Raw genomic sequence first — 26,929 nt, forward strand, 5'->3', positions numbered from 1 at the left:
TCATTAACTAAATATAATAAAGACCTATGGTCTTTTGATTTGAGGTCCTTGGTTTATGACCTTGAAACTGATCTCAAGGTCATAGTTTAATTTGACGTTCTAGATTTTGACCTTTGCTTTTATTCTATATGTATACATGATAAAGATATACAACTTTTAGAAAAAGATATCAAACCATTTAACCTTGTAAAAAACAACCGGAAGTGACCTTTTGTAAACCGGAAATAGCTATTTTTTTGTACTTTTTAATATAAAAGTATATAGAACCAGATATTTTTGGAATCAGTGTCAAGTAAATATTCAAATATAATCGGAAGTAACATTTTTCAAAACGGAAGTAACAAATTATCTCCCTTATTTAAAAAAAAATGTATGGAAACAATATATTTTTGGAATCAGCTTACTAGGAGCTATCATTTGACGATTGAAATGACATTTTAAACTTAGTTTCACAACTTTTCATATCAAAATACATTGTTTTGATGGAAAGACCTTCAATTGTTCTCTGAACAATTGGTTTTTAATTATTATTATTATTCTTTTCTTCCACCAAATTTTTTTCTCGCGTAACATTTTTGTTTCACAATATGTCGCTAAAATATTTCTGAAATAGTATCATACCGTTTATGCGCTTTTAATTTCACCCATTCTAAGCTGAACAGTTTTCTTAATAAGAGTTATCTCCCCGAACACTGTTTTCCTTGTGACTGCATCTACTCCTTTACCGTAAAAGAAAGCAACAAATTTATTTTATAAAATTGCTCGTTATATCCTTTGCATGCTTTGTCCTATTCTGACCGAAGCGATATGAACACTCCATATGAGAGTTATGTTCCCTTATGCATTTGATATAAGTGATATGCATTTCTATCTTGTAAACCATAAGTGATAGAGGCATAGGATCTTTTGATGTGAGGTCCTTGATAAAAAAAATAAGAAATTCAGGTCAGGTCAGAGGTCACGGTCATATTTTAAATTTTGATTTTGGCTTATTCTTTTCAAAAACCATATAAGATATCGACAACATATTTTTACTAAATTGTAAGTTGCGAATTGCTCGTTATGTCCTTTGCATGATTTGTGCAATTTTGACTGAAGCAAAATGAATGCTCCATATGAGAGTTATTTCCCCTTATGCATTTGATATAAGTTATATGCATTTCTACCTAGTAAACCATAAGTGATAGAGACCAAGGATATTTTGATTTGAGGTCCTTGGTCCAAAAAATGAAAATTAGGTCAAGGACAAGGTAATATTCTAAATTTTTATTTGGCTTATTTTCACTCATTTCCAAAAACCGGATAAGATATCGACAAATTATTTTGACTAGATTGTTAGTTGCAACATGTTGCAACACGTTAATTTGGATAACAACGTAAAAGGAAGTTTTCTCCCCTCTTGTATTTGAAAATACGCGTATGGTGATAAAACTCATAACCAAATATCATTTTAAAAGGTCTATGGTCTTCTGATTTGAGGTACTTGGTTTATGACCATTGAAATTGATCTCAAGGTCATAGTTTAATTTGACGTTTTAAATATTGACCTTTGCTTTTACCTCATATGTATACATGATAAAGCCATAAGACCTTTTGCAATAGGTTTCAAACCATTTAACCTTGTAAAAAACAACCGGAAGCGACCTTGTGTAAATCGGAAGTAGCTATTTTTTGTACTTTATTATTATAAGAGTATAGGTAACCAAATATTTTTGGAATCAGTGTCAATCAAATATTTAGATAGAATCGGAAGTAACATTTTTCAAACCGGAAGTAAGAAATTATCTCCCTTATTTAAAAAATATTGTATAGAAACATATATTTTTGGAATCAGCGTACACTAAGCTATCATTTGACCATTGAAATGACCATTTAAAGCTAATTCTACTACTTTCATATTTAAATTCATGTTTTTTTGTGGAAAGACCTTCAATTGTTCTCTGAACAGTTGATTTTTGATAATACACAAATTCATTAATTCTATCTAAACTTTTAGCCCTACGACACCTTTTTCTTGAGAATCGTGAGTGTAATTGTAAAACAGTCCTGTACAGTAACTACTTACTATATGGATAATGGATTTTGTTACATGTTGACCCGGTTGATTATATAATTACTGGCACGTGCCATTAAACTCAAGCATTTTAATTAAAACGGAATTGTTTTAATTTACTCCATATACTAAGTACTATATATATATTTTATATGGGTTAGAAAATAATATAATAATACATTGTTTGAATAAAAATCTGTAAACAGTGGTACTTTATTTATAGTTTTAACACTGTCTCAACACAGACTGAATGTAGTATCATGATCAGCTTCGTGTACTATGGCGACCGTGGGGTGCTTAGACGCACAGCTGTGTAAAATAAATAATTGTTTTCTTTGATTATTTTTTAAATTCAGGAAATGACAAAAAAACTAAATAGTATGAACTACACTGCTCACAATTCTCCATTACAGCAAACTAACTGAAGTCACATTCCTTCCTTTTAAGCAAACATTGTGTTTGCTACCGAGTGAGCTCGACAGCACGGCATTGTATTCGAAGACTTCTTTTATTACAATTATACTAATGATCGAATTATCCCGAGACTTTTATTTACTATTCCAAAAATCTTCTTATTGGAATAAATTAGGTATTGCTCCCTTATTGTAAGTTCAAGCCTGTGCAGCGCGTTATATTTTTCTCTGTTGTTTCCAAAATGATACCAACAGAGAAACTGTAGAAGATACGAGTACACAACTGGAGGGAAATATATACGCTTGCCGGTTATTACAGGTATTAGTTCGTCTGGCAATATACAAAATGGATATTGAAAACCTACAGTATCAATCATCAAGTTTTTAATTGCATGCAATAATCCATGTGTTTGCTTCATCTGATTGAAAACAGTTTGTTCAGCTAAGCTGTTTGCATAATGTAGATATATTTTATCTGGGGGTACAACTGACTAAACATTAGTTGATAATATCGAGACATTCATAAAATCGTTTACATTTATAAAACAAAGATGCTAACAATAACCATGAGCATATAGAATCTGACTGTAAACTTATCTTGAAATAAGCAAATATTCTCTTGTATTGTTCGTAAAAAGATTTGTTTTTGTCAGCCAGGTTTACAGATTCACAGAATTGCAGCGATTCCCTAGAACAAACACATACTATGTACGCACCTATATCCTTATTGCCATTCCCAAAACGTTTAAATACACTGTAAATTGAACCTGAACGACACAACACTGCTACGTAAGAAAAACATGATAAGGCCGACGCTGATAATGCCATCCAATGATAATTTATTGATTGTAATTTGTAATTAAGAAAAGTTTGTGTACTAAACACAGATGGCAAGGGTGATTCATAAACTAATCGTAGTGTATCCAGTAATGCCTTGTTGTCATTGCCACTAAATCTGTCTTCGAACAGGTTGTTTTCTGGAATAAAATAATGAAGACACGTTTTATATTCAACACAGTATATAAGCCTTCTGATACAATCGAAGAAACAGGGAATCATATTCTCAGGTTTCCATGCGGATGGATTTATTTCTTCATTTAACCAAAACATTACCGTTTTAAGGAAGTATGAACAAAGTAGATCGCCATTTTTTGGTTTGATGATGTCCTTTAAGATAATTTTCATTAACGCATAACATAATAACTGAGTATGGGAAAAAGAATAAACCAACATCTTTTCGGTTACGGAAAATGATATACGCCATTCTAAGTCCTTATTTGGAGAGTTTTTACATCCGATAGGAACAAATAAAACTCCATATTGTACAACTGAGGTAATTAGGGTGTTATCTAGCCATGATGTACGTGATCTGTGCATCCATTGTTGAGCTGGTGTGATCCATTCATTACATCTCAAACAGTGTGCATTATCAATGTCCCCATCCAGTGTAGACTGACATGGACCGTTAATAATCATATCATCGGGTAAGTTGTTTTCCCGGTAACTTTTACTTGACAAGTACATATTTTCAAACCAGCCGTTTATCATATCATTATCAAGATATGATATGTCGACTAACTTAATTTTTGTAAATCCGTGTTTTGTGTCGTTTGTATCCATAAACAATTTCATTTTATGTGGTTCATACTGGAAATTATTAGGGCTCTCATACACACGAATAAAGTTTGGATAACTCATCTGATCGAAATCACTACCTTTGAGATCTAGACCTTCTGCTTTACTACCACTACTTACGGAGGTTGTACAAGTAGTATTTTCCAAAATTTCCTTCATGGAAAATATCCCTTTTCTTGTCCTTACAACTTCCTCAGAACCGATGATGTCACATAAGTATTTATAAAATTGAAGCGACAGATTCATGTCATTCAGATTCATATTTGAAACAGATCTATGGAATAAAAGAAACTAAATAATTGTAAAACCAATCCAGTTATTGATTTTAAAAAATATATAAAACTTTGTTAATCATAGCTTAGATAATCGCATAATTCAAATATAGAAACAAATATTCAACTAATAACCGAACAGCACATGCATTCACGCTGTTTGAATTTCTTTCGTAATGTTCTAATACTTAGTATATTTATTTAATTCCGGATTCAAACTATTTTAATTTGAGCTTCAGTGATGAAACAATTCTATGGCACACGCAGTTATAATACTTGGAACCTTTGTAATATAATTCTGCAATGTTTCATCACATGGACTTGCTTTATAATTTTGCTATAATTCATATACAAGTGAATAACTGAAATATTACTGTTATATTATGCCTTAAGCAAGTAAAAAACTTAAAAAACGAAGAAATTTGATTGTCTTATACAGAGAATAACAATTAAACATAATGACAAAACAACATGTTTCACATTAATTCCGCTATCTCAAAATGTCAATGTTAACGAAGGATCACCTAAAATAATTTGATACTTGTTTAAATATTTGAGCGATGCTTTGAATATATCGCGACTTTTTTTTAAAATTCTAATTTTTTCTTTAAATCAATAAAATTTGTATCGTTCCCTTATTGTTTGTTCAGGGTTATGTTAGCGCATAAGTTGTTCATAAGCAATATCCAATATGGTAGCAGAACTAGGTTTATCATTAGTTATTTATGTTATCTGTTCGTAAGATGATGACAGAAAATGGTGTTTAAAACGAACATGTTCTATTATTAAATGTGTAAGCGCATTTTTTATATTGTGTCATTGTGTTTTGATACTCATTGCCATTACAAAGGTCAAAGTTCAATTAAAAAAAGAAAATAAAAAAGTTTTTTTTACGTCACAAAAAATAAAAATGCCAAAATGTATTCATATTTTTTAAATTTTATCATAAAATCTTATCAAAGTCACAAGGACTATAATTGATTACACCAGACATGATTTGTATCTACATCGGATGTAGCAGTTGAGAATGAATCGAAACAATTGGAAGGCTCGATTCATTGCAAAGTAGAAGCTCGTTGTGTCGAACTTGGATCCGTCAAAAACTTGTTGCAGTAATTTTTCTGTTGATACAATATCCGTTTTATTGATACATAATTACATGTGATGAGTGGAATTCAGTTGATAGGAATCATAGATTGTGTAGAGTAAATATAATATAACTGTATTATATATGTAGAAATAGTGTAAATTGACCCTGATGTCTCGAAGTTGGAGGTAAAGAACTTTTGAAAAATGCAAACCTCATGACAAAATTTAATTATATATGTAACCTTATTGTCAACAGAGATTTAAGCTGATTAAACGTACTTGTTTGTATATCAGATGAAGCGACATGTTTATGTTTTAAAAATTGAGTTTATTTTAAGCAATGATTTTAACTTTCTTTTTTGAATAGAATTCATACTCATCTAATAAATCTTTATAATGAAATTGAGAATGGAAATGGAATATACTAAAGTCATGTACCTACGCAATTTTTGATCTTTGGTACGATTCGTATACTATATTAATCAACAAATAATTATGTATGCCATTTGCAGTTAGAATTTGGGTAAACAAAATGGTAGCAGTTGAACAGGAAGTAAAATATCTAAAAAGAAACATGATTATCTATTTAAACTGATGACATTTAAATATGTTGATGATCAGGTGATATCCATATCTTTTATTTTTTCTATAAATATTGGATATATTTTGTCATAAACGAATCAGTCAAATTTGTGGAATGTTGATTTTAGCTAGTTTCAGCCTTGTTGCCTTTCATATTTCAGTTTTAAAAAGGAAGTTGCAATTTGTTTGTTGTACAACGGCAAGTTACAGTTTGATTATGGTTTTTATACTTTGATGACCTTTGTGGCAATTAACTTTGGGGATTTCATCATTTTTTTTAAATGTTGGAAGCTGCTTAAAAAATTTGGAAAAATATTGTAAATATATTAGGTCACAAATAATAGAATTATTATAGAAATTGAAGCATTAATATGTTGTACAAATTTCATGTTAACTGTTGCTGCTATTTATTACAGTTTCATGTGTGTGTGTTGTAATTTTTTCAAGCTTTTTCATACCATTTTTTCAAATTATATGTTAAATGTTGTCAGATCAATTGACCAGGGAAAGGAAGGGACCATGTTTCCCGTATGTTTAAATCAGTTTGACCACTTTATCAGAGTCCTTACCATTCCTAGTTTATACAAAACGTGATATATTTATATTGTATGAAGCTAATGGCTAAATGACAACCAACTGAATATATATATCATAAATTTTCCTCTTTCTCCATATTTGAGTAGACGTTTTTGTAAATATGATATGTTTTTCCAGCATGCATGCTAAATACCTTGGAAAAGAAGTTGAACATCATTATTTACACAAAAGTTTTCTTTAAAAGAGGGACGAAAGATACCAAAGGGACAGTCAAACTCATAAATCTAAAACAAACTGACAACGCCATGGCTAAAAATGAAAAAGACAAACAGAAAAACAATAGTACACATGACACAACATAGAAAACTAAAGAATAAACAACACGAACCCCACCAAAAACTAGGGGTGATCTCAGGTGCTCCGGAAGGGTAAGCAGATCCTGCTCCACATGCGGCACCCGTCGTGTTGCTTATGTGATTACAAATCCGGTAAATAGTCTAATTCGGTAGGTCAAATTCATGAAAGGGAAGGGGATTGTAGTTACGACGTGAGGAACATATCCGATATCATTTGTGAAATGGTTATTCCATAACGGTCAACCAACTCGTGATGGCGTCCGTAAAATTTACGAAGTGATAATTTCAACTTCACCATTTGGAACTCTTGATTTAATAGCTTCCTTGTGAGCAGTAACCCTCTATCAAGAAAATCATGATAGGAAATGCAAGCACGGGAATATCGTATCAATTGAGAGATATATACCCCGTATGCAGGTGCTGCTGGAATGTTGCTACTTAGAAATGGAAAGTTCACAATTGGAAAGCTGAAATCATCTCTTTTGTCGTAAAGTTTTGTCTTCAATCGACCCTCATTGTCAATTTCTAGATGTAAGTCAAGATATGAAGCTGACTTAACTGTATCTGTAGTATCCTTTATCTCCAATTCGATGGGATAGATGCGTTCCACATAGTCACCAAATTTTGAATTGTTTAGTGAAAGAACGTCATCTATATAGCGGAAAGTAGAGTTAAAGGATATTGCTAACTTCTTATCTTTCTTCCTAAGAAGTTCCTGCATGAAGTCAGCCTCATAATAATAAAGAAACAAGTCAGCAAGTAGAGGGGCACAGTTTGTTCCCATTGGTATGCCAGAACTAAAATTAATTTGGCTCCTTTAATTTTTTTTTAATTTTGACAAAGTATTAACTTTGATCCTTTAACCCAAATAATAAAATTTAAAAAAAATTGAACCAACCGTTTAATCAGAAAAAATACACTGGTTATATAGCAGTTTGTCAAAAACTTATTTTGATCATTGAGAAGTTTAATATTCCCTTAACAACACAATGTCATTAAAACATTCTGCTGATTTTACAGATTTATCTCTCTGTAGTGTTAAGTACCACCTTAAAATTGACGAAGGCTTAGGAGCTGTAAATTTAATATTTTGAGTCTCAATTATAAGTGCTGTTTATGATAGGATGTTTTGTTTAAGATATAGTTTCATGTTTGTGATCTTTTTATTAGCAGAGTCAGAGAAGTTGCTTTAAGTCATCTTCTCTATATATACATGGGTATTTCCTTTTACAAACCCTGGATTATTACACATAGTGTTAACATACGTCTTTCTGTTATTATTTTTCAAGAGGGATATATTTTTTTTTTTATTATTTTTTTTTAGAATTCTCGTTTGTCAAAATGTTACCATCCATGACATTTCTCATCTGACTTCAAAGAAATTAAGTTGTGCAATAATTATTAAGGTTTTGTGGCGCATAAATCACTGTCGAATGGATGAAATAGAGACATATTTATTTTACTTCTTAGGTTACTTGACATTGAAGATGATGCTTCCATTTGGTGCACTTTCGTTAAATGATTAATTTTAATTTGTTTTGTATACTCAAATTAAATTAACAATGAACAAAAATAGTTCAGAATTCTGAATAATACATTTAATAAATCAAACAAACTTGTTAATTCAAATAATATATAATTAGTCTTTCTTGTGAGTAAATACTCACACTTGGTTAAACATGAAATGTTCATATCAAGTTAATTGTGATATCAGAGTAGTAATTATGATCTGGTTTGGTGCTGCTCATTGATGGAGAGAATTTTATATAGATAAAGACTATGAAAGTAAAAGTTGAAATATTGTACCAAACTTTGTATGATTAATGAATAGTGTGGAAATGACTATAAACATTAGAGTAGTAAATATAATCTGGTATGGTGCTGCTCTGTGAAAGAGAGAATTTCATATAGATAAAGACTATGAAAGTAAAAGTTGAAATATAGTACTAAACATGTGTATGATTGATGAATAGTGTGGAAATAAATATAAACATTAGAGTAGTAGTTATAATCTAGTTTGGTGTTGCTCAGTGATAGAGAGAATTCATTTAAAAGAGACTGTGAGAAAAGTTGTTATATTGTACAAAACCTGTATATGATTTAGTGTGGGATACTTACAGTACACAGGAATTGATTGGTTTAAAGATTAAACTAAATTGTGAAGAAATGATTAAAAACTAGTTTTGTCAGAAATTGGGATAATAGTCAATTTTTAAGCTCTTTAGTGAACACATATATCATTTCTTGTTGAATGTTTAACTATTTTAAACCAACAAAATTCTATATTTTATTAAGAATCTTTTCTTTGTCATATAAGTAACATTATACTTGTGACATAAACAAAATTAACAACAACAATACAATAACTGAATTGAACACACACATATCTATATATATACAAGTAAAACTAACTAAGAGTCCCCTGTTCTCAGCTCTAAAGACTGTTTTAAAAAAGGAACCTGTTTTTTTCACTTGGTTTATATTAGAAGGATTTAGTACTTTAGTGTATAGTTACTGTAAGTGACAAAATGGTTATGCATTCATTGTAGATATATATATTGATGTATTGTATGTATTGCTAATCATATGATAGTCAGTCTGTATGTCATTTTGTAAATTCACAAACATTGTGTGTTTAAATGCTGTATAAATGCTCCTGTATGTATGGCCTATGAATATCTTTGTCATGTAACATACCGTGTGATTGCAAGTAATGTAAATCATGTATATTTTTTTTACTTTCATAATGACTATCTCTGCTTGTGTTTAAGGCGTTTTTTCTTCAATCATGAAATAATTTCCCTAATTTAATGATGATTTAAGTCATGGAAAGGCTCACATTTGCTTTCCTACCCTTGTAGTTAGTCATAAATATTCTGAAATAGGTACGGTTTCCTCAAGTTTCATTTAAAAAAAAGTTTTAGAATCTATGTTGTATTCAGCAAAGTTGAACTTGTGCATTTTATTTAAAAAAAATGGGTATCCATTCAAAATACATTTTTAGAATCGAAGCTGGTCAATTTCCATGTTTGTCAAGAGGATGGAAGGGACAATTTCTATTATTACAAGATTGACAATGTGGAACTTTCCATGATTTCTAACCGTTTGAATTCATTTGAAATTCAAATAGTTTTGAAATTACCAGTGAAACAATATGTTGTCATATTAGTTTTTGAAATCAATTTATCTGTAATTGAGCATCTTGCTGTTGCATTTTACATAACTGTATTATAGATCATAGATCAAGGAATGTTTGTTGTCTGAGAGAGATTTTGTTTACCATATGTTTAAGTTTGATGATAGATATTAAAAATATTTCCAATATTTAAGTTTTTGTTTCTATTTTTCAGTCTTTTTTATTGTATAAAACAGTTTGGTGGTTGATATAATTGCCAATGACACATCTATCTAGCTAATAACAAAGGACAAGGATTACAACAACTGCAAATCCATGTTTTGGCTTTCACCATAAAACACTTATACGATAAAGTAAGTTTTAAAAGACCAATAGGATGACACTATATATTGTGAAACAAACAAGATTTGTACAAAACAGCTAACAACAGACATCAAGGTAGAACAGAAACAAGGAGAACCACATGTTCTATTATGGGATAGACATTACTACATGAAGCTCGACATCATAATTCTAGAACTTAAAAAATCAAGTATGCAGCGCTTAACTCTTCAAATCGGTATTAAGAGCACAAAAAAAAAGAAGCAAAAGACATGGACATGCATGCAGGACATATTAAAAAGTACTTTCATTTCCTGAAATCTAGTTCAAAGCTAGATTTCAACTTATATTACAACATTGTTTTTGTGATTTCAAATCAATGAGTAAACTACCATAACATTTTGTAATCATAGTTTTAGCAGTAGTTAAGGTACATATTTATATCTTTGAGAATATAGGTTATATGTACATTAAGTGCACATGAAATGTATGTGGGTAGGTAAACAAGAAGAATACTCAGATTTAGCCTATACATTTATGTCAAAAGACGATTCGATTGCTGGCAGCCCTTCACGCCAAGCGTTTCTTGCACATTGATGGAATAGCAAATATATTTTTTTTTGATATTTCGTTCATCGTAAAATTGTCCTTTTGTTTCCCTTTCGTCTGTGATTTTGCAAACTTCTTCTATATTACGAGTATCAATCCTTGTATGTCGTGTAAAGAACCAGTCCACCGTATATAATAACACAAATCCCTGTACTAATATTCGTTGCAAGGTATAATGAAACTTTAAATTTGAAAAAAAAAGTTTTGCAAGATACAACATATTTTTTGTACGATTACAGAATTCTCACTATCAGTACCGTTTTCATATTGCTCTTTAATAGTTATCAAAGGTACCAGGATTATATTCAGTACGCCAGACGCGCGTTTCATCTACATAAGAATCATCAGTGACGCTCATATCAAAATATTTATAAAGCCAAACAAGTACAAAGTTGAAGAGCATTGTGGATCCAAAATTCCCCAAAGTTGTGCCAAATACGGTTAAGGTAATCTATGCCTGGGATAAGAGTTAAAAACCAGACACAATAACGGGTTGTAATGGGACCTGTCTACTCTTGTCACAGTTCTGTCTCCCATAATAATGGTTGTCTTTGCAATTAGTTGTGTGTTTTTCGAACAATTAAAAGTTTTGTTAACAGGAAATTTATTATAATGACCACAAAATTGATATTGATGTCAACACCGAAGTGCTGACTAGTGGGCTGGTGGTACCCTCGGGGACGAAACTTCCACCAGCAGTGGCATCGATCAAGTAGTGTAAATAGTTATCAAAGGTACCAGGATTATAATTAAGTACACCAGACGTGCGTTTCGTCTACACCAGACTCATCAGTGACGCTCATATAAAAATAGTTATATTGGCCAAACAAGTACAAAGTTGAAGAGCATTGAAGATACAAATTTCTAAAAAAAATGGGCCAAATACATTTAAGGTAGTACCTAGGATAAGCAAATCCTTAATTTTCCGAACAATTAAAAGTTTTGTTAACAGGAAATTTATAATAATGACCACATAATTGTCATGTCAACACCGAAGTGCTGACTACTGGGCTGGTGATACCCTCGGGGACGAAACGTCCACCACCATGCAGTGACATCGACCCATAGAATTGGACTATCATCTAGAGTAAATATATAGATAAAACACGACAATTCCGAGTCGACACTTTATCCGTTTTTAGATGGTGACGTTCCCTTGTCACCATCTTACGGTGTTTATATATCTCAACTTGTACGATTCGCTCGTGTTTGTATCAATGTTTTAGATTTTAACGAGAGAAATTTATGTATTACTGAAAAATTATTACACCAGGGTTTTCGATATCACAAACTAGTCAAAACTTTTACTAAATTTTATCATCGGTATAAAGACATCATTCGTAAATATAGCTCAACATGCAGACTTTTTATACGTTCAGGTATTTCACATCCAATTTTTGATGGAAATATTCTTTATAAAGCACAAAGGTGTCAGTATTCACCTCAGAAACATACAAAACCTTTAAATAGACTGATTAAGAAGGGATATAATTACGATACTGTTGTCAAGTCATTAAAGATTGCATATTTTGGCGTTAATATTGAGTCACTGATAAGGTCTTTGCGTCGGAACTAAAGACATTTATTCTAAAAACAGTTGTTGGCATGACACGGGTTATGTTCTTCTCATATATGTTATGATGGTATAATACTAAACCCCTAACGGGAAGAATTGTGCCTGAGGTTCATATGATGAAATCATAATCTTTCAGTCAGTTTAATTGAAGTCTGGAGCTGGTATGTCAGTTAACTGCTAGTAGTCTGTTGTTATTTATGTATTATTGTCTTTTTGTTTATTTTCTTTGGTTACATCTTCTGACATCAGACTCGGACTTCTCTTGAACTGAATTTTAATGTGCGTATTGTTATGCGTTTATTTTTCTACATTGGTTAGAGGTATAGGGGGAGGGTTGAGATCTCACAAACATGTTTAACCCCGCCGCATTTTTGCGCCTGTCCCAAGTCAGGAGCCTCTGGTCTTTGTTAGTCTTGTATTATTTTTATATTAGTTTCTTGTGTACAATTTGGAAATTAGTATGGCGTTCATTATCACTGAACTAGTATATATTTGTTTAGGGGCCAGCTGAAGGACGCCTCCGGGTGCGGGAATTTCTCGCTACATTGAAGATCTGTTGGTGACCTTCTGCTGTTGTTTTTTTTATTTTGGTCTGGTTGTTGTCTCTTTGACACATTCCCCATTTCCATTCTCAATTTTACTGTAAGTTACACCCCCAGTGAAATTACTGATTTTAATCTAAGATCCTAGAATATAGTCCATGGCAATTTATAGATATCCCATTGTGTATCCAGTAACGTTTTGTGTTCATTGTTAGTAAATTAGTCTTCACAAAAGTTATAGTCTGGTATAAACATAATAAAGTAGTGGAGACTTGTTTTATACTGAACACGGTAAACTTTTCCTCTAAAACAATTTTAGAAACAAGAAATCATACTCTCAGCTTTCCATTCAATTTGATTAACTTCTTCACTCAACCATAACATAATTGTTTTCACAAAATATGAGCAAGGAAGATCACCATGCATCGGTTAGGTAATGCCATTTAATAAATTTTAAGTAACGCCTGACATAATAATTGAGTATGGGAAAAGGAATGAATCAACATTTTTTCGGTAATAGAAAACGATATTCGGCACTGTAAATCCTCGTTTGATGAATTTTTACATCCAATAGGAACAAATAAAACACCGAATGTAGAGCTGAAGTAATTAGTATGTAATGGCCATGTTGTGTACAGGATCTGTGAATCTATTGTTGTGCTGGTGTGATCCATTTATCAAACAAGATGCAAAATCATTTGATCACAGTTCTTCATTGGTCAAAATTCGAATATGAAGTCATATGTTCTTTGGTTTCCTCTAAAATCCTATTGTGACGTCATGAAAAAGGTGACCATGCCTGTTGAAGTCACATAAAAAGAAATCATCTTTTTGCCGTTCGCTGGAAAAAAAAATGAAATTACCTGCACATCGTCTAAATATTATAAGAGAAACAAATTTCGCCGCCAAATCTCGTGTAATGGATTAAAACGCAACAGTTAAATTTTTCGTCGAGCCTCGCGTTTTAAATTTCAAAATATAATTCTCGAGTGGATAAATATCGTATCACACTCGATGCAGTGGTACACTATAGCATTTATATTTATCAACATGTCTTTTCCCGATGGTTTGTTTTTAAAAAAAAAAGGCGAGACGTTTTCAAGCATATAACTCCTGGTTCATAAATTTCATGTTCAGACGGTGGCAACGTATCCCTTATGCAGGGGAGTTGAAAAATTGCTACTTAGGTGGGAGACATTTATAATTTTCAAAATGAAAATCGTCTCGTTTAACACAGATTCGTGTACTGAGATGATTACTCATGTCAAATCCGAGGAATAAAAAAATAAAATAAAAGACAACTGTATTGTCCATCTCCTTGCTGCCCACTTTCAATTGTCGAGCTGGGTTTTCTTCACTACAAATACGAATTTTGTCCTTAAAAGTTATGCCCTTGTTATTTGTCCCCTCTGTTTGCAGCTCAATATCCTCTATCCTTGCATTTATATATGTCATCTGATCGTTGTCTGTAGTGGCTGTAAATAGTTTGTTACATAGAATAAAAACATTTAGTGCTGCATATGTAGAGTTGACACTGTCAACTGTGGATTTAACTGTCTAAACTGCAGTTTTACTAGCAAATCTGAGTTATAAATACATTGTGCTTGTGACTATCAAATCTAAATTTAACAGTGGCAACTATCATGAATATTTTAATACATTTTGTATGTTGAAATGTGATTGTATTAGTTTAATATAAAAAAAAATATAAGGAAACGTGGTATGATTACCAATGAGACAATCCATCAAATTTGCAAAGTTCAAAGTAGTTGAATTTAGACAGTTAAAGGCAACCATACAGTCTTCATCAAAGAGAAAACCCATACTGTATGGTCTGCAAATAAGAAGGTTGAAAATACTATTTATGGTAATATTTTCAATACAACTGTTTATCACTTTTTTATTTGTATATACTCTCATGTGTGTTTCTTTTTATAATTAATTCATAATTATTTTATAGTTAACTAATTGTATCTATGTTCGCGGCTTTTCTATAACTTTAAATGCAACTTTTATGTTAAATGACCATGATGTTTAAATATTTTGATCGTTTCGTTGTGTGATATTGCAATAGTTTTTTTACCAAAATAGATTGAAGTTCTTTTTTAAAAGTGCTGTATTTAATTCAATCATTTCAAACTTGGTATTGCAGTTTATTTTTTGAACCAATTTAGTAATCTTGAAAACTTATTTATTGTTTAATGATTTTTCATTGATTCATGCCCTTCATATTATGTAAATGCAGTACATTTTTAAATCTCTAAAACGTAATGTGTTTATACACAAGTCAAGAAATTATTAATTTAGTTGTGTTTGTTTTAAAAGCAATTTATTCTTTAAATATACATAATTGTCATGATTGTAGTGGATATCATCATTTTATTGTAACCAACTCCTTCTGTAATTTAAAAAAATGAATGAAGGCATTCTGTATTAAAATTTTGATTAATGTTTGCGAGTATTATCTAAATTTATTGTATTGCAATAACTACATTATGTACATGTAAAAATATGTGGACTTGTTTTTGTGTAAAGAACTTTTATGTATTTTTTTTGTTTAAGTTGAAATATTGCCTATTTGTACTTTAGATGGAGACAGGGGTGGTAATAAGATAACAACAATATTTTGTTTGAATACTTGTGAAGCCATACATGATGAAATTGTTATTGAAGAACTAGTCGAAACTATTTATTTGCAATCAAAATGAATTTAGTACCCCAATCTACCTTTATTTATAATATGTTCACATTCATGTTTTTACTATCGTACCTGACTGCCCAAGTATATAAAGTTGTGGCTTTTCCACAATTTTCTGGCAATCAATTCTGGATAATATTTGATTATGTTTTTGGAACTCCTCATCTGTCAAAAAGTTGGCATTGTCATGTACATAGTTAATCATGAAATTGATGTAGAAGTGGTTCAGTATACAAGAGTGGTAATGCCAAACTTTTATTTATCTCGTTCTTTCGATTGTCTTTGATTTGATTCTTAAAAATTCAGTGTTGCCTTCAGTGTTGTCTTTATTCAGTTCTTTAAGTCTATTTATTATTTTTTCTTTGTTCATTTCACTGTAATAGCTGTCCTGGTTCAGTATACCTGCTTGTCCTATTCTTTCATTTTCATTTGTATATATTCCATGCATTTCTACCGAAAACAACTACTTCTTTTACAGAAAGTGTGCCCTCTTTTGTAACTATATTACTCGAGAATGTTTTTGGAGCTATTGGCCTACCAACTTTTATTGTGCCGTCATTAACTTTTGTTTTCACTACTGCTCTCATATTTTTGGCTGATCTAGGAAGCGGCATGTTGACTTAAGTTTTAAATATTCTTTTCATTGTCCTTTTGATCCTTTTAATGTTGTCACGCCCACTTAGCCTTGATTGGGTATTAAATTGGTAAACATTTATGCCTTTGGATTTTGCAAACAGCATCAAAACTTCTTTCCTCTGTTAGTGGGAACCTGATTTCAAATGGTTTTAACGTCAAACATTCTGGCTAAAGCTGACCAGTTAACATTACTGCCAGCAGATAATGATGAGATCTCCTCCTGAAATTTTTTTTTTTTAAAAATATACTAATCAAAGTTTCAATGGCGTTTTTGTCTGGTTTGCAAATACCTTCCATCTCATTTCTTACTCTTACAATCATGTTTTCTTTTGCCTTTGGTTTACTTATGAAGTATAGTTTTCTTTCCCTTTAATACTGGGCATATGATTTTATTGATGACAGACATTTTTTTACATCTTCATTTTCATTCTGAATAGCTTTGTTTATTGATCTTGTAATTTCTGTTAGAATTTGATATGTTTTTTTATTTTTTTCTTGAGGAGTCTAGATCTCTTGGTTATAAGTTGAGAGATTTGGTCATAGAATCTTCAAATGTTGTCTGAAACTCTTGTGAATACAGGATTTAATGTATGTACGACATATTTGGCAATCTTTGCTGCAGACTCTGGGTTAGATATTGATTTGATGATTGAGACCAAGTTACTACGGAGTTCATTAATTGATTTCATCTGTTTTGAGAACTTGTGAAGGGAGAATTCCTCTGAATATTTTGAAGTACAAACAAAACAGTCTTCGAGCAGATGTTGTTTTTTTCTGCATGTTCAAATTTTGTCCACTGTAGCAAATCGAAATAGTTTAAGAATTTTTCTCTCTCCCTATATTTTTATTAAAATTTACATAGTATTTGTTTTTAGTTGTGTAATCCTGCAGGTTTACTATCTGCTTCCGAAAAACTTCATAGGATTTCAATTGCATTTTTGGATATCTGTGCATGAATATATACGGTGGAGTAGGGTTAGAGAGGAGTTATATTTTCTTTCTCTTTTTTGCCTTGGTTGCAACATTATCTTCACTGTTAAAAAAAATAATAGCTGATTTATCCTTGGTTGACCTTGATATTAATACTTTAGTAATATTACAAAAAAATATGATTTTTCTTTCTCTTTATATCATGTTTTTATAGATATTGTCAATAAGACTGTTGTGTTGTTGAAATAAATAAAGTGCATCTATAATGCTTATGAAATAAATGTTAAAGATAGAAAAACGTTTTTTGTTGTCTTTGACTTTCGGGTGACATCCTTTGTCAAGTTGGTTTGCCCCCCAAACAAATAGAATTTCAAATTTCACATTGCACATGAAATAGAATATGAACTTGTATACTACAGGTTCAGAGGGAAAAAAATGACGGTGTCCACAGGGACACAAGTCTAGCAGAGATATACAACATACACAAATTGGTTCATAAGAAAAACAAAACATATTAAATGAATCCAGAATATAAATGTTCAGCCTTTAAGTTTAGAGCCTTGGCTAGAAAATGTTTACAGAATAAACAACCGCAGCAGTATGTCAGATTAGAAATACATACATGTATGAATGAAATAAAATATAACAATACATGAACATGATTAAGATATTGATAACTCACAGGTCTATTAATACATTAAAATGTATACACATACTTGTAGAATTTCGAGCAGGAAAATCCTGATCTCAAAGTTAATACCAGTTCCTAACAATATAATATATACCTTTAATGGTTTATTTTAACAATAACTGATCATGCAATCAAAATGGCCACTAGGCATATTTTAACATCACCTTCTGACTTAGTTTTTGTCTAGTGAACATCAGCACATTACATGCGAATAGATTCAATTCTAATATATCTCTGCAATGTATTTAAATTCCAGCGGCCCAATTTTTGAATTAATTGCTCAGAAAAACCTACGCAGGCTGGCAGCATTAGTTGCTGCACCTATACGAAAGCTATGTCCCTTGTATTGAGTAGGATTTAGACCTATAAAAGTAATTAACTTTTTCATCTGTTCTGTCATAAAGTGTGCAGATACATATTGCCCATTGGTATGTTGAAATAGTGGGCCCGTATTATGCTTGAAGTATTCATTAAAGCTTATAATGTATTAACAGGACCAATTCTAGGGGAGCTTGGCAATGCTGACAAGAAAATTGTTACTGATTTATTAGTTTTGTTATTTTCAAACAACCTAAGTGTTAATTCAACACCATTTAAAATGCCCTGTACCCAAGTAAACGAAATATCTTGACGCTGAAGTACTTTCCCTATAGACCGTTTTCATCTTACGACAAGCTTTCCAAGCCTAAACAAGCCATTAATTAAATGCTGCCAAAAAGATATTTTTTATTAAAAGTAGATGAACATCGAGTCTGACTACTGACGGTAAGTTTATGATCATCTTGTCAAGGATTGCTTTTGTAATTGGTATTCTTGCATCTGCAGATGGGGTTAGATTTTCACAACCTTTCAAAGCATTGCGAATAAGGAATAAAGCTGTAGGGTCCTGAATGTTTAACATTTTATGTACATAACTTAAAGCAGAAATATGTGATGCTATTGTAGCAGATTTTAAACCGTTAGTGAACAAATGGCCTATAAAATTAGCAACTTGAGCTAGCTGAAGCGGCAGAGAGATCTGTTGGTGACCCAGGAATTCAATTAACTTTTGCCATGTTTTTTGGTATGAAGCTTTGGTATTTGGCTTCATCAGTCAAATCTCCAACAAATGTTGGGGAACAAGTATTGGATGTTGTTCCAACCATGGTGCTGCCTTCAGTGCTTTCTGAAATGGTAAACGTGAAAGGCTATCAGCTATAATATAAATTTTAACAGGAATTTGTTTTGCTTTGAATTAGAATGTTGTATTTTAAGGCAACAGCAACCAGACGCCGAACTAGTTTCATTAAGATTATGTCTTTACATGTTTGTTTGTTGATGATTTGAACAACTGCCATGGTGTCAGACAAAAACAATACTTTAGTGTATTAAATGTGTTCGCCCCATATTTCAAGTGCAAGCACAATAGGAAACATTTCCTTTGTTTCTATTTGATGGTTTTCCAGATGTTTTGGCCAAGCCGTTGCAAACCAGTTATAACCCATAACACCTGCAAAACCCAAAGAACCAACTGCATCAGTATACAATGATAAACTGTCAGAAGAAAGCCATTTATCAGCATAGAAAACTGATTTCCCATTAAAATGACCAATATCAGCTTCTGACTCTCTAGTTAGTCTAATATAATGACATGGAAGAGAGACTCATATTGTGAGGTCAATATGTCTTCTCAATAATGCACGGCCTGGACAAACCACGGTAAAAGCAAAATTAAGGAGACCAATTAAGGATTGTAACTGCCTTGGAGTAACTTTCTTCCTCCTTGAAAATTCATGCAATTCTGCTTGATTTTTTTCAATTTTCTCTTGTGGTAGCCTTCATTCCATTATATTAGAATCTACCTCTTTATCGTAAATGGTTATGACAGTTGAAGGTAAGACTGTTTTTTCCTTATTTAATGTGAATACCTAGTCTATTACATAACTGAATAAAAGTTTGCAAATCTTGGTTGCATTTTTGCGACTGAATAAAAATCATCGAAAAAATGTGACATGTCACCTGACTGATATTTTAACTGCATTTTCCACTGTAATGCTACACTTAAAGTCTCTAAAGTTTTTTGGGGCACTATTTGCACCCATTGGAAGACATTTATCATAGTAGAAAAACCCATTCCAGGTAAATCCTAAAATATTGTATTCAGATTTCTGTATTTGGATAATGCGACATGCATTTTCAACATCGGTCTTAGCCATTTGACAGGATTGATCATATGATTTGACCAATTGAACCACATTATCAATATAATCATATGAAACAGCAGAATATTCCATAGGAATACCTAGGTTAATTGAATCATCTTTTGGAAATGACAAATCATGAATTAAACGAAATTTCCCATTTGACTTTGGAAGCAACCCTAGTGGTGAACAAACGAATAATGAAAATGGAGGTTCTTTAAAAGGCATAGCAATGCGACTACCTTGACTTTCTTTTGCAATTTTAAGGTACACAGCATCTGGATTTTCTGTAGCGGGTTTATGGTTTTTGCATGTTTTGTTACTTGGTGTACCATTAAAATTAAGTGAAAAACCAAAAGTGAAACCATGGACTAACATGTTACGCAAATCCATATCACAACCCTGCAATTCCTTTTACCAGTAACTCAGCGTTTACCGGCGTTGGTATTTAGTTTCTGATTTGGCACCTGTTTGTTCTGTTGTGCATTTTGCTGTGGTTTGTATTCAGTGCGTTGAAATCTTCCGTGTGAGCCTTTACAGTATATACGTAGTGGCAGACATGCTTGTATGAGCTTGTTTTGTTGCAAGTTTGTCCTCTGTTAAACAAGATGCATGTTTTGATATTGTTTGAATGTTTTTATTGCAGTATTGTGTATTGCCTTGGTTTTGAAACTTTTGTTTTGTCTTGCTGCTTGGGCAAGAAAATTCTTGTTTTGGTATTACTAGTATTTGCTGATTTAGTGTATAATTCATCAATGAGTTTCCCCCAGGGTAGCTTAATAGTTTCTCTTAACCTTCTATATTTCTCATCAAATATTCTCCAAGGTTCATCTCCATATAAGTCATACATCTCTCTAATATTATGACCATAAAAGTAAATGCCTTGCTTTCTCAGGGCATGTCTCAATGTAAATATCAGAAAAAACAAAAAATTGCAGATTTCCACTGCTCAATGGAAAAAAGTAAAATCACAAAAATACTGAACTCAGAGGAAAATCAATAAGGAAAGTCCATAATCACATGGCAAAATCAAATAAAAAAACGCATCAAAAACGAATAGACAAGAACTGTTATATTCCTGACTTGGTACAGGCATTTTCAAATGTAGAAAATGGTGGATTAAATCTGGTTCTATAGCGCTAACCCTCTCTCTTTAATAACAGTCTCATCAAATTCCGTTATATTTACATGATACGTTAAATAAACAGTCACAATTAATAAAGTAGTCCAAATATGGGTACATCAGTCATCATCGCATAACAATTTTAAAAGAAACAATTAAACAGAACACAAAAACATCTATCTACGAACACATGGATTGACTTGAGTGTCTGACGTCATAAAATTTGTATACGTCACATAAATTTGTCGTTCAATGTGCATACAAACAGTTTTAAAATTTACATAGGCAATGTAAGCATACAGAGTTAAAAAATCAAAAGTATGTAAGAACAAATTACAGAAATAGACCGAGATTTAAACTACTCCAAAAGTTATAGGTAGAATTTGAAAGTTGAGGTTTGTCTGACCTTGAGTTATTGTACACAGACAATTTTCTATTGCAAATTAACTGATTTTTTCCTCTACAGAAGAAGATGTTAAACTATTCATATCAATGAATTTAGCTGACCATATTTTCTCTTTAATTTTTTGCGAAACAGTGGCCCCCAATGGGATGCCATCTAATAGTTGAATTTTAAGTGAATTTTCACTTGAATTATTTGCGTTGAAAGCCGGCTAACCTGAAAAAAGTGTTTCAACCACAGTTTGAATATCAAATTCTTTAGAAATGCTGCATGTCGGGTTCAAGTCTGATGTAGTTGTATCATCAGGTGCCACTGTGCATGTAGGATTTACATGTAGTTGTGTTGTGCTCTCCTCAGATGCTGCTGAAGTAGGATTAAGAGCTGATACTGTGCATAAAACTGGATCAATGTTAACGTTCTGTGTAGATGTTGGTATATAAATCGTTCCATGTAGCTGATTTTGATCTGTATCTAAATCAGCCGCAATATTTACACGGCTAGATATAGTTGGCGAATTGCTTGTTTGGTCTGACTGTTAACGCAGGATCTTCGCTGCCAAATTTGTATATTCAGTATTTGTTTTTTGTTTTTTGTGAGTTGATTAATCACTTTGACGGGATTTTCCTCTTTTGGGTGGCATCTCCTGACAGTTGTTGAGCTGATGGCATGATTTCAACTGATGATACTGAAACAGATATAATATTGTTTTTTGTATAATATACACAAAACAAAATTATAATGCCGCCAATGGCCAATATACTAATTGTAGTTTATTGTACACAGTGTGTATATATATGTATGTATTTATAGGTACAATGTACCAAATGTGGCTCACTTTGTAAGCTGAATAAATGTAACTGTCTGTGCAGTATTACTTAACCTACAATGTGGTAGAATATAAGATTGTACACAATGTGCAATTATAATGTACAATGTACCAATACTATAAGCCCACAACTGTGTAAGCAACTAGATACAAATTATAATGTACTTACAATGTAAGTAAAGCCACTTGGTTAAGGTGCACTCCGTCAAAACACAAATAATTTAAATTATCCCAAAAACCACGGTGGTGCCAAAAAGAAATAGCCTTTTCATCATGCTCTTTGATTTTCTCTTGTAAAAGTGTGTCTATTTGAACAACTTTATCATTGTATCCTGCATATGTTACCGATTCACTCCGACATAACAATCGTCCAATTATGACTTGATTTATATTCAAACCATAGTGTAAATACATAGCAAACGCAAAATTGTCTTGAGCAACTTGGGATGAATTAGTTCTCCTATTAGCAGTATCGTTTTTGTTACGTCATAACATATCTGTTAATTGATTGGTTGGCTAAATAAAAAGATAAGATAATTCTATAATATACACTTATTTCAAATTGACTGTTTAATTCAAATAGAAATTGTCCACATACATGACATAGACATACATGAATTTATGAAATAAATTAGATTTGTTATACAATATCATAATAATGCCTTGACAACTTCGAGACTCTTAATCACTGTTTTCAAATTCTTTTGACTGGGAACCATTAAGTATTGCCCATTTTTTTCTTGTTCTATCTTATGCATCGCATTATGTTTTCCTCTTTCATCTTTAAGATGGTGACAACAAAGAAATTGTAGAAGATACGAGTACACAATAGGAGGGATAAAAATATCTAGACGTTCTTCGGTTATAAAAGATTCCAGTTCGTTTGGCAATAAACAAAATGGATATCGAAAACATACATTTTCAGTCACCAAATATTTAAACGCATGCAATAATCCTAATGTTAGCCTTATTTTCTTGAAATCAGACTGTTCATTCCAGTTATTTTCAAATTGTAGAAGTATCTTATCCTGTGTACAACTGAATAAACAGTAGTTAATCATGTACTGACATTCATGAAATCGTTTACATTTATAAAATAACGATGCTAACAATAACCACGAGGAAATTGAATTCCTGTGTAAACTTATTTTGAAATAACATAATGTTCTCAAGTATTTTTTGTAAAATGATTTGTTTCTGTCTCTCATCCCAAGATAATCAGAAGCGTGAATGGATTTTCTGAAACATACACATAACATGAACAACCACATTTCTTTTTTTAACATATAATCGTAACCACGAAAAAGTCTTTTACATAACATGTGAATGGAGTTTTCATTATATAAAAACAGACTTATATAGCTAAAACAGGACAATTCCGACGCTGTAAGTGTCATTTTACCAAAATGTAATGTGTTTAATATGAAAGTTTGACAAGTTATCGTAGAGAATACAGACATCCACGGCGATCTATAAATAGCTTGTAGTGTTTCCAATAATGCTTTATGTTGATCGTTATCAAATCTGTCTTCAAACAGATTGATTTCTGAGATAAAATAATGAAGACATGTTTTATATTCAACACAGTAGATAAGTCTTCTCATACAATTTAAGAAACAAGAAATCATATTCTCAGGTTTCCATTCTGTTGGACTTATTTCCTCACTCAACCAGAACATTATTGTTTTAAGGAAATAGGAGCATAATAGATCTCCATGTTCTGGCTTGATTAGGTCCTTTAACATAATTTTCATTAACGCATAACATAAAAGCTGAGTATGGGAAAAGGAATAAATCAACAGTTTTTCGGTCACAGAAAACGATATTCGCCATTGTAAATCCTCGTTTGGTGAGTTTTTACATCCAATAGGAACAAATAGAACTCCGTATTGTATAGCTGAAGTTACAAGTGTGTAATGTGGCCATGATGTACGTGATCTATGAATCCATTGTTGAGCTGGTGTTATCCATTCTTTACATCTAAAACACACTGCTCGATCATATTTCCCTTCTAAAGACTGACATGGACCATGAATTACCAATTCTTTAAGTAAATATCTTTCTCGAACACGTTTACTTGAGATGTATGTTTCTTCTCCCGTAGTCTCACACCAGTTGCATATTATATCAATATCAAGGTATGATTTTTTAAATAACTTTAATTTCGTATAACCTTGTTTGATATCGATAGTATTCATAACCAATATTATTTTATGTGGATCAGATTGCACATTAGTAGAACTTTCATACACACGAAAACTTCGCAATTGTATCATATGATCATAATCACTACCTTTGAGATCTATACCTTCTGCTTTACTACCACTACTTATGAAGGTCGTATACCTGGCATTTTGAACAATGTCCTTTGCAGTAAATATATCTCTTCTTGTCCTTACAACTTCCTCAGAACCGACGATGTCACATATATTATTATAAAATTGAATTGATAGATTCTTGTCGTTTAAATCCATATTTGCAACATATCTAGAAAATAAAATAAATTTATTTTCAAATATAAGTTATAATATAAAAAAAGTTATGATAACTAATAAGACGTGCTTTAATTTACCAATGACACACCGCTCCACAAGAGACCAAATGATACAGAAATTAACAACTATAGGTCACTGTACGGCCTTCAACAATGAGCAAAACCCATACCGCATAGTCAGCTTTAAAAGGCCCCGAAATGTAAAACAATTAAAGCTACTAACGGCCTAATTGATCATGTTTATGTTAAAATAATGAATGAAAAACAAATATGTAGCATATTAACAAACGACAACTACTGAATTACAGGCTCCTGACATGGGACAGGACAGGTATATACATACAGAATGTGGCGGGTTGAAGCATGTTAGCTGGATCACTTTTTCAAAAAATATATAATCAACTCAAATAATTTGTCAATAACTCGTCAGAACACACTTAAGGATGTTTGCTTGTCATGTCGAGATTTTTTGTCAGATTTTCGAAATGCTCAGGTTGTATTCATTTGAATGTCTTTTGCCTATGAACCCCAATTTTTATTTTTATAAATCTTTAACATGTATAATTATAAGCCATTTGTAAAACTCTTATAAAATCTCATTTTTTTTAATTGTTTTTCAAAACTTAAGTGGTCAATGATAAAGCGATGAAAAATCAAGAGAGAACATTTTTCCGCCAACATGTTAACGGCTTATATTGCGAAAACAACCACATGGACCCCTATATTTTTTGGGGGGCTTTTTTGATTCCACAATGCATCCCCTATCAATATCTTCTAGTGTTATGGAAAGCTATTTATTTTGAAACTGACTGGCGAACTTCCTTAAATATGTCTAACATGCTCTCAACATTCGGACTTTGTAGCCATTATCGTTTCGTGGATGTTAAACTAATGAGTGCAATATAGACATATATATAAAATCACGAATATTTTCATAAAGATTACGCGTAGAAAATCTAATCTCTGATAGAATGAATTGAGGTGTTTAATATATTCAATGAATAAATCAGTAACATTCTGTTTAATTTATTTTATTTATATCACAACACATACTGTTAATTGCTTTCATGATAATTTGAGTTTTACCCTGCAACTTTTACACTGCCGATAACAATGTTTTGTTTGTCTTATTTCTACATATATTGCCTCTATATTTTAAAATGTGTTTTGATAATGATTTCTCGAAAACGAACTGTTACGTTACTAACTAGTGATATAAAACTGGTTGCAAAGATATGATATCTCTAGCGTTTAATTCTGTAACATAGCTTAAGCTCAGTAATAATTCATGATCAGATTTTCAAAAACAAATAACAATTATAGTTTATATACACGATGGGTGCCACCTGTGGTGCATGATTTTCTTTTCCTTCCGGAACAAATGAGATCACCCCAATTTTTTATTGGGTTTGTGTTACTCAGTCTTTATTTTTTCTATTGTGTGTGTTTTGTACTATTATTTGTCTGTTTGTCTTTGTGTTTTTAGCCATGGCATTGTCAGTTTATTTACTGTCACCATTTTGTTTAATCTTTCGTCATTGTTTTTCTAAATTGCTGTATCAAAAACCCAAGTTTTGTTAATATTTTAGCTTAAATGCTCCTCATACAGAACGTTACTCGAAGACAGACGTCACAATAAAAAGTATACGTGACGATATGAACCCTATAAAAATATGCTATCCCCGTACATATTCATATGCGGATTCATCACACAACAGTATTTTAACCAATAAAAACGTCATTTGTTACCGCTCAGGTGCGATAGTAAGTAGTATCACTTATACCTATATTTAGTTATATACGTTCGCGAGGAAGGTTAATCTAGAA

General features: G+C 31.7%; 1 protein-coding gene across 1 annotated transcript in view; it reads right to left on the reverse strand.

Moving 5' to 3' along the window:
• Positions 1 to 26,929, reverse strand: part of LOC143055135 (uncharacterized) — a 52,692-nt gene that overhangs the window by 3,719 nt on the left and 22,044 nt on the right. The window contains exons 2-3 of the mRNA XM_076228277.1: positions 21,828 to 21,993; positions 20,980 to 21,108 (exon numbers count right to left, since the gene is read on the reverse strand). Of these exons, the coding sequence (XP_076084392.1) occupies positions 20,980 to 21,108; positions 21,828 to 21,993 (295 nt within the window). The remainder of the gene's footprint in view (positions 1 to 20,979; positions 21,109 to 21,827; positions 21,994 to 26,929) is intronic.

This window comes from Mytilus galloprovincialis, chromosome 12, assembly GCF_965363235.1.
Source record: "Mytilus galloprovincialis chromosome 12, xbMytGall1.hap1.1, whole genome shotgun sequence".
Classification (NCBI taxonomy): Eukaryota; Metazoa; Mollusca; class Bivalvia; order Mytilida; family Mytilidae; genus Mytilus; species Mytilus galloprovincialis.